The sequence below is a fragment of the Salvelinus sp. IW2-2015 genome, unplaced genomic scaffold (genome assembly GCF_002910315.2).
Source record: "Salvelinus sp. IW2-2015 unplaced genomic scaffold, ASM291031v2 Un_scaffold3930, whole genome shotgun sequence".
NCBI lineage: Eukaryota > Metazoa > Chordata > Actinopteri > Salmoniformes > Salmonidae > Salvelinus > Salvelinus sp. IW2-2015.
In genome coordinates, this window is record NW_019945204.1 from 11630 (window position 1) to 24655 (window position 13026).

A 13026-nucleotide genomic window follows, 5' to 3' on the forward strand; every position below is an offset into this window, starting at 1 on the left:
CATAGTATTGACTAACAGGAGGACAGCGTTTACTCAGTCAGGTTCCATAGTATTGATAACAGAGGACAGCGTTTACCAGTCAGGGTTCAATAGTATGAACTAATCAGGAGGAACCGCCGTTTACCGTAGGTTTCAATAGTATTGACTAACAGGAGACAGCGTTACCAGTCAGGTTCAATAGTATGACTAACAGGAGGGACAGCGTGTCCAGTCAGGTCAATAGTATTGACTAACACGGAGTACAGCGGTTTACCAGTCAGGATTCAATGTATTGACAACAGGAAAGGTTTACCAGTCAGTTCAATAGTATTGACTAACAGGGGGAAGCGTTTACCAGTAGGTTCATAGTATTGACTTAACAGGAAGGACAGCGTTTACCATCAGTGGTTCAATAGTATTGACTAACAGGAGACGGTTTACCAGTCAGCGTTCAATAGTATTGACTAACAGAGGAATTGTTTACCAATCAGGGCTTCAATAGTAATTGATAACAGGAGGACAGAGTTTACCAAGTCAAGCGTTCAATAGTATTGACTACAGAGGAAACAGCGTTTACCAGTCAGGTTCAATAGTATTGAGCTAACAGGAGGAAGCCGTTTACCAGTCAGGTTCAAGTAGCTATTGACTAACAGGAGGACTCCAGGGGGACAGGGTCAGTTTAACCACAGTGTTGCATTCAATCGTCCAGACTTTGCTTTCTGTTATCCACGTCACCTTTGTTTTAAAGCTGTCAGTCCTCGGTTGAAAGTCCTTGTTGATTGGGCGACTATCCTCTACGTCTACAATGTGTCACCCTTGTCGTTACAGTTCAGTAGCTGTGTGTGGTCGTTTTGTGGGAACGTGTTTTATTGAAGAGCAATGAAAATACATGTGAAGCAGGAAGTTGGTGTGAGTTGAAGATGGTGTTGTTGTTTGACAGCAGGACCCAGGCCAGGCTTTTAGCCAGGCGGTAACCAGGACGTGCCAAGCAGAGGTGCAGCTCTGACCAAGCTCCGGACAGGTCTTGACCCTACAACACATGCTCGTTGTTTCTGTCCGAGTGGAGTGGAGTGGAAGTGGAGTGGAGTCGGAGTGGAGTGGGAAGTGCGAGTGGAGTGGGTGGGGTGATGGAATGAAGCGTGCCTGGTTGTTGTGCATGTACCCCCCACACACACACACACACTCTCACACACAGACACACACTCCACACAGCACAGACACACACTCACAGACACACTAGACAACACACTCACACTACACACAGAACACACTCTCACACACAGACCACACTCACACACACACACAGACAGCTCACACGCACACATCACAGAGCTCCACACACACAACCACACACAGACACTCACACACACAAGCTCACTCTCACTTTCTCTCTCTAACACACACATCATACCACCCGTCACTTGCTCTCTCACACACACACACCGACACACACACCACACACACACACACACACACAACACACACACACAACACATCACACCACAAGCTTCACTCTCTCACGCTTTCGCTCCTCACACACACACACATACTCTCTCTCAGTCTCTCACACATATGCACACACACACACAACCTACTCATACTGGCCTGGCAGTGTAAAAGAGAATAGTGTGTGAGGCGTTAAAGGAATGTCGAACAGAAGCCGCTCTCCTCTCTGGGTCAAAGGAGTGGATCATTTATAGAGTTTATGAGTTTTGTCTGTCTGTCTGTCTGTCTGTCGACTATATAGTGGTATCTTTTTTAAACAGTAGTTTTGCGAAGTTACCTTTTAGCCTTGGTGGTATGTCTAACTCATCTCCCTTCTCTCTCCCTTGTCCAGGAACATCACACACGTATCGTACTCCAGACTGTGGTTCAGACGAGGCATCAATGTCTATCTGGAGCAGGCAAGGAGAGCGCTGCAGGTGCAGAATCTGGTGAGTGTCATCTCCTCTCTGCACTGTGGTTGGAATAGGATCGACAGTGTTCCACTGTGGGGCATAGGATGAACAGGTTTGTTCCACTGTTGGTGGAATAGGATGACAGTTGTTCCCACTGTGGTAGGAATAGGATGACAGTTGTTTCCCACTGTGGTGGCATGGATGACCGTTTTTTCCACTTGTGGTGGCATAGGGAATGACAGTTGTCTCCACGTGGTGGAATAGGTGACAGTTGTTCACTGTGGGTGGAATAGGATGACAGTTGTTCCCACGTGGTGGACTTAGGATGACAGTTTTGTTCCCACTGTGGTGGCATAGGATGCAGTTGTTCCACTGTGGTGGCATAGGATGACAGTTGTTCCCTACTTGTGGGTGGATAAGGATGAAAGTTGGTTCCACTGTGGTGGCATAGGATGACAGTTGTTCCACTGTGGTGGCATAGGCTGAAGTTGGTTCCCACTGTGGTGGCATAGGATGACAGGTTGTTCCATGTGGGTGGCATAGGATGACATTGTTCCACTGTGGTGGAATAGGATACAGTTGTTCCCCTGTGGTGGGAATAGGATGAAGTTTTGTTCCCACTGTGGTGGAATGATGACAGTTGTTCCCTGTGGTGGAATAGGATGAACACGTTGTCCACTGTGGTGGAATAGGATGACAGTTTGTTCCCACTGTGGTTGGAATCAGGATGCTCAGTTGTTCCCGATGTGGTGGAATAGGAATGGCAGTTGGTTTCCTACTGTGGTGGAATAGGATACAGTGTCCCACTGTGGTGGAATAGGATTGAAGTTGTTCCCACTGTGGTGGAATAGGGTGACAGTTGTTTCCCGCTGTGTGGAATAGATGGACAGTTGTTCCACTGTGGTGGAATAGATGAGCAGTTGTTTCCAACTGTGGTGGAATAGGGTGACAGTTGTTCCCATGTGGTGGAATTGGATGCCAGTTGTTCCACGTTGTGGTGGAAATATGATTGCCAGTTGTTCCCACTGTGGTGGAATGGAATTGAAGTTGTTCCCACTGTTGGTGGAATAGGAATGCAACCAGTTGTTTCCACTGTGGTGGAATAGGAATGACAAGTTGTCCCACTGTGGTGGAATAGGAATAAACAGTTGTTCATGTGGTGAATAAGGATCACAGTTGTTCCACTGTGGTTGGAATAGATCACAGTTGTTCCCACTGTGGTGGCAATAGGAAAAATGACAGTCTGTTCTACTGGTGGTGGCATAGGATGACAGTTGTTCCCACTTGTGGTGGCATAGGATGACAGTTGTTCACTGTGTGGAATAGGGTGACAGTTTTGTTCCACTGTGGTGGCATAGGGTGACAGTTGTTCCCACTGCTGGTGGCATAGGATGACAGTTGTTCCCAACTGTGGTGGCATAGGATAAACGTTGTTACCATGTGTGGAAATAGGATGATCAGTTGTTCCCACTGTGGTGGCATAGGAGTGACAGTTGTTCCACTGTGGTGGCATAGATGACAAGCCTTTTTAGATGAACATTATATATAGCAGGTCTTGTCACATCTGTTTTGTCCTTATTCAAGAGGCTAACATTAAAGTGTCCAGGAAGTGTATTAATTAACTCAGAATATTGCTGTTATTCGTTCTGTGGTGTGGGGGCGATATACAGTCCTTGATACCGTTATGCCTTTCTCCCTCAAGCAGACTTCTCCCATGGGTCTTTCTCCTGGAGGGGGGCTGGAGGAGGAGGAGGAGGCGGTTCAGACGAGGCCATCCCGCTCCATCCCTAGAACAAGCTTCGAAGAGGAATGGAGGCCCAACAGCTGCTGTGGAACCCCATCCCGTCAAAAAGCCTCCTCTTCCTCTTCCTCGCTCTCCTCCCAGAGAGATCTACTGGTGTCCCATCTGGCTGCCTCCTTCCCTGCCTACACCCTCTGGCTCTCTCCCGTGAAGAACACCCCCACCGCCCTCCCAGTTCCCCCTCCTCGCCCTCAACAGTCCTGGACTTTCAGCTGGTGTGAAGAAGGGAGCGACAGAGGCGTCGATTGCCAGACGCATCGGCTGCATGGCGTGGCCCAGGCTGGGTCGGAGTCTGAGGGGTCTGCCAGGCCTGGAGGGGGGCACTGGGAGGGAGCTAGTGGTGGAGTACGGTGAAACACAGACCACCGTGAGATAAACCCACACTGGGCGGAGAGGAGAAACAACGGGAGACTCTAAGAGGTGAGTTACCACGCTCAGAATATCACACACCAGCCCTGGGTGAGAACAGTGTGAACTCAGTGCTGGTAGAGAGAGAGAGGGCAGGGGGGAGGAAGCGTCTGGAGTGTCTACAGCCTTTAGATCAACCGCTATGAAGTTATCCATCAGTTTTGATCGCAATATCATATTCAGAATATATGTAACCTAGTCATGTGTGTGTACGCTTGTGTCTCTCTGTATCTGTTTAGCATTCCATGAACACGTGTGTGCTGTGTTGTGTGTGTGTGTGGTGCGGTGTGGTGTGTGTGTGTGGTGTGTGTGTTAGGCCTAGGAAGTGTGTGTGACGTGGCGCTCGTCGTAAACCCGGGGCAGGTGACCTCAGAGGCCTGCGTATGCAAGCTGTGGTGCACGTGACCTGAGCCAAGAAACCCATCGAGCCTGCTACAACAGGTAATGGACTGTGTGTGTGTGTGTGGTGTTGACAAAGAAACTGACTGACGATCGTCTCTCAATTAGACGCCACTCAAACTTACGTCAACTGCTGAGCTGTAAATGATCACAGTTTAAACTGTTGACTATAACATCTCCTCACCAGCCTGGGTGACAGCAGTGCTGTTGAATAGTTGGGGGGGGGGGGGTTGGTTGCCGTCTGCCGTCATGCCAGCCGGTCACCCCTCCCTCCTCTCGCCCCAGCCCTGGTGTCAGGCTTCTGGGTGGGACATGGCAGCATAGCGTGTCTCTCTCCAGGCTTCAAGAGGACTTTCTTAGTTTCACCCTCKATGACTGCTCCATTCCAGCCTTCTGCAAAACAGAACAGGGACAGAGGGGATTATGGGGAAGGGGGACAGAGGGGATTATGGGAGGGGGAAGAGATGCAGAATAGCCTATGAATACATCCCTGTTGTTGGTTGCCCGATCTGAACTGGATAAGGTAGTCTAATGAGTTTAGTGGAGATGAATCCGTATTGTTATAAGCTACAGAGTTGTCTCTCTCAGACCTGCCAACAGTGAGGGTGTTGATGGGCTAGAGGTTTCCTTCTGACTGGGCTCGTTGACGGCAGTGTGATCTCTCACTGTTTAGTCATCTTGGACCTGGAGATTCAAAGGCTGGCACTACACCTCGTTCCACTAGTCAGCTCAGCGTCAAGACGTTGAAATGTACTAGGTCAAAAACAATTTTTTCCCCCCCGTTTGGATCTCCAGAACCAGAATAAAGAACCACTTAAGTCCGTCTTCCTCCTGCCTACCCTGTGTTTCCATTCTCTTCCAGCAGAGGGCACTCCCAGCCAGACCTCAGCCAGCTGCAGCCCTGCCCCAGAGTCCCCAKTGAGCTCTGCTGAGGAGTCATTCTACGGTTTAGGGGGGGACCGGGACCCTCTTGCCTCCCAGGCCCCGTSTATGGATCCCCCGTATGGTGAGCCATCAGGGGGGGAGTCCCAGCCRGGCACGCCCCTCCTCGGCCCCATCACAGGCCTCAGCATCCAYGAGACSATAGCCATGTCTCCAGAGCTGGACACATACGTCCTCACCAAGAAGGTCAAGGAGGTGCTGACTGATAACAACCTTGGTGAGACTCAGACTTTTTATCATTCTCTCAGTCTCCTATCTGTTTTCTCCTTCCTCTTCCTGCCATTATTCTTTCTCTCTTTACCTATTTTCCTATTGTCTTTTTTCTATTTTCCTTCTTTGTCGTTCACTCTTAGTTTAAGCCGTGCCCCTAGTTTAAGCCCGTCGCCCTAGTTTAAGCCGTCGCCCCTAGTTTAAGCCCTCGCCCTAGTTTAGCCCGTCGCCCTAGTTTAGCCCGTCGCCCCTAGTTTAAGCCCGTCGCCCCTAGTTTAAGCCCGTCGCCCTAGTTTCAGCCCGTCGCCCCTAGTTTCAGCCCGTCCCCCTAGTTTCAGCCGTCGCCCCTAGTTTCACCGTCGCCCCTAGGTTAAGCCCGTCGCCCCTAGTTAAGCCCGTCGCCCTATTTCAGCCGCCCGTCGCCCCTAGTTTCAGCCCGCGCCCTAGTTAAGCCCGTCGCCCCTAGTTTAAGCCCGCGCCCTAGTTAAGCCCGTCGCCCTAGTTTCAGCCGTCGCCTAGTTACGCCCGTCGCCCCTAGTTTAGCCCGCCGCCCCCTAGTTAGCCCGCCGCCCCTAGTTTAAGCCCGTCGCCCTAGTTTCAGCCCGTCCCCCCTAGTTTCAGCCCGTCGCCCCTAGTTTCAGCCCGCTCGCCCCTAGTTTCAGGGCCCGTCCCCTAGTTTTCAAGCCCGCTAGCCCCTAGTTCTCAGCCCCTCGCCCCTAGTTTCAGCCGTCGCCGCTATTAGCCGTCGCCCTAGTTTCAGCCCCGTCGCCCCTATTTCAGCCCGTCGCCCTAGTTTCAGCCCGCGTCGCCCTATGTTTCAGCCGTCCCCTAGTTTAGCCCCGTCGCCCTAGTTTAAGCCCGTCGCCCTAGTTCAGCCGTCGCCTCCTAGTTATAGCCCGTCGCCCTAGTTTCAAGCCGTCGCCCTAGTTTCAGCCCGCGTCAGCCCCCTTTTCAGCCCCGCCTTTTAGCCCGTCGCCCCTAGTTTCAGCCCGTCGCCCCTAGTTTCAGCCCGTCGCCCCAGTTTAAGCCCGTCGCCCCTTTTACGCCCGGCGCCCCTAGTTTAAGCCGTCGCCCTAGTTTAGCCCGTGCCCCTAGTTTAAAGCCCGCGCCCTAGTTTAAGCCCGCGTCCCCGCCCCTAGTTCTAGCACCGTCGCCCTAGTTTCAAGCCCGTGGCCCCGTTCGCCCGTCCTATTTTCAGGCGGCCCGTCGCCCCTAATTTCAGCCCGCGCCCCTAGTTTAGAACCCCGTCGCCCCTAGTTTCAGGCCCTTCCCCCTAGTTTCAGCCCGTCGCCCTAGTTTCAGCCCGTCGCCCCTAGTTTAAGCCCGTCGCCCCTAGTTTAGCCCGTCGCCCCTAGTTTCAGCCTCGCCCTATTAAGCCCGTCGCCCCTAGTTTCAGCAGCCGCGCCTAGTTTAGCCCCTAGGTCGCGCCCTAGTTTACACTACGCGCCCGTCGCCCCTAGTTTCAAAGCCGTCGCCCCTAGTTTAAGCCGTGCGCCTCACTAGTTGTTCAACCCATCGCCCCTAAGTTCAGCGTCCTGTTACCCCGTCCACTCCCCATAAGTCTTATCAACCCGTCCCCCAGTTTAAGCCCCGTCGCCCCTAGTTTTAACCCCCGTCGCCCCTAAGTTACACCCGTCGCTCTAGTTTACCAGCCCGCTCGGCCACCTTGTAACCGGGTAAAACCCCTACGCACTGGTTACCCCTGTCGCCCCCATACTTAGACCCCGTCCCCCTAGTTCTCAGCTCCGTCGCCCCTTATGATTTCTACCGCCTACTATCGCAGTCCCGCCCCTAGGTTAAGCTGTTCGCCCCTAGTTTCACTCCGTCGCCCCTAGTTAAGCCGTCGCCCCTAGTTTCACATCCGTCGCCCCTTTTCAAAAGCTGCGCCCCTAGTTTTCACCCTATCATATTTTTTTTATTATTAGATACTGCTAAAGCATTCATCACGTTATCTCCAAATACAAGCTTGGTAGTCCTTCAACCTTCACCTGACCCCCTTGATCTCTCTACCCTCTCTCCCCCCAGGCGCGGTCTGTTTGGGGGAGTAAGTATCGCTGGGTCTCGACCCAGGCCTGTGTTCTGACCTGCTGGCTCGCTAAAACCCTGGAAAAAGCGTCAGTCTAAGACGTCGAGCCATTCGTCCGCCGTATGCAGTTCTGGCTGAGGACCCACACAAACGTTGGAGAACTAATGGGACATGAAACGCCTGGAGAGAAAGGAACGGTCTCTCTCTCTCTCTCTGCATTGCTGTCGTCGCTACACACAGACCAAACACACCCGGTGATGATTAGTGACGCGAGATTTAATTACGAGGGCACGACAAATTACATGCTTTATTGGATGTGACATCAGGTGGCCGTCCAGGGGCCCACGACAGTTATCATTCTTCATCATCCAATAATCATTCAGCAGCAGTCATGCATTAAATAATGTCTCCTCCCCCTGGCTCTCTCCTTACTGCACTGATCCATTATCTGGACTTCCTCCTGGTTCCATCTCACCCCTGCTTGCCTTGGTTTCGCATTCATCCACTGCTTCGCTTTTCCCAGTCTACGCCGCTGCCTTCCTTGTTTCCCTTCAACCTGCTGTCGTTCCTGTCTTCCCAGTTCCATCCAACTGCTTCCTGGTCCATTCACACCCGCTGGCTTCCTGGTTCCACCAGTCAGCCCGCTAATCTGCTTCCTGGTCCATTCATCCACTGGCTTGCCTTGTTCCATTCACCTGCTGGCTTCTGCTTCCGTCACCCGCTGCTTCCTGGTTCCAGTCACCCGCTGCTTCCTGGTTCCATTCACCCGCTGCTTCCTGGTTCCATTCACCCGCTGCTTCCTTGTTCCATTCATCCACTGCTTCCTTGTTCCATTCACCCGCTGCTTCCTGGTTCCATTCACCCACTGCTTCCTTGTTCCATTCATCCCTTACTGCACTGTTTTCATTAATCCCCTGCTTCCTGGTTGAATTTATCCCTTGCTTCCTGATTTCATTTATCCCCTGCTTCCTGGTTTAATTTATCCCTTGCTTCCTGATTTCATTAATCCCCTGCTTCCTGGTTGAATTTATCCCTTGCTTCCTGATTTCATTAATCCCCTGCTTCCTGATTTAATTTATCCCCTGCTTCCTGGTTGAATTTATCCCTTGCTTCCTGATTTCATTTATCTCCTGCTTCCTGGTTTATTGTATCCCCTGCTTCCTGGTTTAATGTATCCCTTGCTTCCTGATTTCATTTATCCCCTTCTTCCTGGTTTATTGTATCCCTTGCTTCCTGATTTCATTAATCCCCTGCTTCCTGATTTCATTTATCCCTTTCTTCCTGATTTCATTTATCCCCTGCTTCCTGGTTTAATGTATCCCTTTCTTCCTGATTTCATTTATCCCCTGCTTCCTGGTTTAATTTATCCCCTGCTTCCTGGTTTAATTTATCCCTTGCTTCCTGATTTCATTAAGCCTCTACTTCCTGGTTTCATTCATCCCCTGATTCCTGGTTTCCCCATCGTTTCTCCCTCCCTTGATTTCGCATTAAGTAAACACATAGTAGTTCTACTTCCATTACAACTAACTTCTCTGCTATCTTCCACCCTATCAGGGTAGGATAGACATCAGGGTAGGATAGACATCAGGGTGGGATAGACATCAGGGTAGGATAGACATCAGGGTAGGATAGACATCAGGGTAGGATAGACATCATCACACGGTTCCTCTCCCAGCCATAGACATCAGGGTAGGATAGACATCAGGGTAGGATAGACATCAGGGTAGGATAGACATCAGGGTAGGATTGACATCACACGGTTCCTCTCCCAGCCTGTACTATAGATAGCTATGATAGAAAGGACAAAAGAGGAAAAGTCATGACATCAGCTGTTTGCAAAACATGATTTGCTTTGACAACGGAGCAGGCAAAAGCACAAACAAATCTGGGACCGGGCCTGGCTTCCCCAGCTCTCTCTCTGTTAGTGACCCCCTGACCCCTCACACTGAGCATGCCCACAGCAGGCKTGGAGGTGAGAGGTTCCACCACATGTTGGAGCTCACTGAGCGCAGGCAAAAGGGTGACTGTCACTGAAAGTCAGAATAGAGCAGCGGGACCAGGCCAATAGCAGAGCTGGGAGAAAAGGCAGACCAAACCATGAGTTGACCCTGTGTAGTGTATCACTTAGAGGCTACAGACACATGTACATGGCCTTGAAGCCATGTTTTGAATTTGTATTTTTCTTCTCTTTAATCGTGTCATTGGATCAGTGTGTACTGTACTGTWCTGTAGGAGATTGGGCTCCCGAGTGGTGCAGCGGTCTGAGGCACTAACAAATCCATGCTGTCATTTACACATTTGTAGCATGTAATGCTTTCAGAGGCRAACACCTTGTTCCTTGTATTGCTAAAGTTAGACATTACCGCCCCCTAGTGGGTGTTGGTACCAGTACACTGTGTTTATCTAGAACGATATCTCATCCTCGCCTCTGTCTCCCCCGTCCCCCCCCCAGCCTACCTGAAGAGACGCCACAGTTCGCTGAGTGATAGCCGTTCTGTGGACGGTGGCCTGGCAGGACCAGACTTCCTTCAGAGCTCCAGCCCCCAGCACCAGCGGCGGCCTCAGCTGTACCAGAAGAAGATCCGGGTGGTTCTGGGTCCCGAGGAGAAGGAGGCTCTGAAGAGGGCTTACCAGGAGAAACCCTACCCCTCCCCCAAAACCATCGAGGAGCTGGCCTCCCAGCTTAACCTGAAGACCAGCACTGTCATCAACTGGTTCCACAACTACAGGTCAGTTACTGTGCTACGAGCTTTCTTTAAGCACTTTAAGGCACCTGACAGGGTATGATTGGAAGCAGGTATGACTGGAACAGGTATGGACAGAACAGGTATGACAGGCAACAGGAATGAACTGGAACCAGTATGACAGGAACAGGTATGAAGGAACAGGTATGACAGGAACGGTATGAAGGAACATGGTATGACTGGAACAGGTTGGGTGTGGGTGGGTGTGTGGGTGTCTGGGGTGTCTGTGTGGGGTGTCTGTGTGGTGTGGGTGGGTGGTGTGGGTGTCTGGGTGTGGGTGGGTGCTGGGTGTGGGGTGTCTGGTGTGGGGTGGTCTGGGTGTGGGTGGGTGTCTAGGTGTGGGTGGGTGTCTAGGTGTGTGTGGGTGGTGCTGGGTGTGGGTGGGTGTTGGTGTGGGTGGGTGTGTGGGGTGTCTGGGTGTGTGTCTGGGTGTGCTGGGTGTCTGGTGTGTGGTGGGTGGGTGTCTGGTGTGTGTGTGTGTGTGTTGGGTGTTGGTGTGTGTGTTCTGTCTCTGTCTGTGGCGCGCACACGATGGAGCCGTGTCTGATGAGGAACGGGCTGTCTTACTGTAGTGACGTCACGGGCTAAGGAAGCAGTCTACCGTCTCATAACACAATAGAAACAATATACTGTGAAGGAGTTTGATGAGAATAGCCCCTTTAAACTGTGGTTCTTGGTATTTTTTAGGACGTCACTTTCATAGGCTAGAACGTTTGGGAAATAAGCTGCCGTCCATAACTCAGTTTGTTATTTAAACGGTATGATAGGCCAGTAGAAGGAACGAGGACATGTTATGGTCGTATGGTTTTCAACTTCACACGGAGGGATTTTTTCCCCCCGTCCCACATGGTAATTTGATTACACTGGTCATTCAATGTTTTTATAGGCTATTGATATGTTTTGTTCTGTCTCATTATTAGTCCTCTGGCTACTGTACGTTTTTATTAGGCTGTTAAAATGACTTTGAGATGGACACACTGTTACATTCAATGTTTGACTAGGAGAAAACCATGACTTAAACAATGACACTTAGCCTTCAGTGTCATAGTCATAACCTATCGAATGGAGAGAGAGGAGGGAATATAGGCTACTGTTTATTTTTTTTAAACAGTTAGACACAATATAGTTAATGAGTGTCCGTTTATAAAAATAAAATGCAATATACGGCTGTAGTCTGAGGCACCCAGGTATAGTCTGAGGCCCAGGCTTAGTCTGAGGCCAGGCTATAGTCTGAGGGCCCTCCTTCATAGACCTAGTCTTTACGCCTGCTCTTCCGTCCCTCCCGAGGTATCGTATCGCGCAGGGAGCTCTTCATAGAGGAGATTCGGAGGCTGCAGGTCAGCGGCAAGCAGCTAAAGCAGGGGAGGGGGACAGCTGTGACGGGACTGAGTTCAGACGGCACAGTGGGGGGCACACAGGGAAGGCCCAGTAGGAGTCCCCTGAGAACCAGGAATGGAGGTCGGGGTTGAAGCGGGGGTGTCAGGTGGATCACTGCCCAGAGAAAACTGCACTCTCAGGCTCGGTCGGATTGCCGGTCTCACAGCAAGCAACAGCACACCTCTTCAGTCTACCTGAGGAGGTACTCTCTCTCTCAGCTCCCTCCAGTCAAACCCTCAACCCCAGCTAGGAACCCAGGGAATACCCTTGCGCAGTACGAAGAGGAAGCTGCCAAGCATCGACAATGGAGTCATGCCACAGACTGGAGAAGGCTTCGCCGGCAAGAGAAGACCTTCTGAGTGGGAGTTGTCTGAACACTCCCCAGAGTCGGCTTTCTTCCATGGACCACGTTAACACTACGACACATCTGCCCTTTGATGGTCCTCCTGGTCTTTCTTCCTATTGGACAGAAGAGGGGAGCAGCAACGCCACAGCTACATTGGCACTTTTTATACACAGTCTCTTTCCTGAGAGAAAGGGATGAGAAAGTGGTTGCAAAACAAGTATAAGAAGAAGATAAAAATGAGAAGCACTTAGAAGGACAAGAATAGGAGGGAATCTTTCAAGGCTTTCTGAATACATTTGAGGTATTTTCTTCAATTATTTTTTATGAGAATCACTTAGTCCGTGCCTGGCTGGCTCACAGGGGTTTACTGGTACCCCCAAACACCACAATTTCTGGCGAGTACTGTACGTACCCCTAACACCACCAATTATGGCAGTACTGTACCCCACACAAATTGCGTAATTCCCAAACAAATACTGACAGGCAGTACTGTCCCGCCAAGACACACCAAGTTACTGGGAGTGTCTGTACGCTATCCAAACACCGAGCCAATATCTATGGAGGTGTTACCCCAAACACCCACCAGTAAGCGACTCCACCATCTGGCAGGTACCTAACCAGTTGGCAGGTACGGCAAAACCAATCCTGGCAAATGACCACAGACAGACAGAGCTGATCCTGGGGTTTCTCCCGGCTGACATGGGGTTTCTCCAGAGCTGACCTGGGGTTTCTCCGAGAGGCTGACTGGGTTTTCTCGCAGAGTGACCTGGGTTTTCGAGTTCTCGAGCTGGCGCGGGTTTTCTGCGCAGAGCTGAACCACGGCTTTTTAAAGGATGGAACACTCACAGGAGTAGAAGTGTTTAATGTGTTAGTTTAGAAAGAATAAAACCTCAGTG

General features: G+C 51.0%; 1 protein-coding gene across 1 annotated transcript in view; it reads left to right on the plus strand.

Moving 5' to 3' along the window:
• Window positions 1–12198, plus strand: part of LOC139026124 (homeobox protein cut-like 1) — a gene marked incomplete at its 5' end in the record, with an annotated part of 13559 nt that extends 1361 nt beyond the window's left edge. The window contains 7 exons of the mRNA XM_070441420.1: window positions 1817–1913; window positions 3583–3774; window positions 3854–4028; window positions 5348–5644; window positions 10116–10392; window positions 11695–11835; window positions 12003–12198. Of these exons, the coding sequence (XP_070297521.1) occupies window positions 1817–1913; window positions 3583–3774; window positions 3854–4028; window positions 5348–5644; window positions 10116–10392; window positions 11695–11835; window positions 12003–12198 (1375 nt within the window). The remainder of the gene's footprint in view (window positions 1–1816; window positions 1914–3582; window positions 3775–3853; window positions 4029–5347; window positions 5645–10115; window positions 10393–11694; window positions 11836–12002) is intronic.
• Between the last annotated feature and the right edge of the window lie 828 nt (window positions 12199–13026).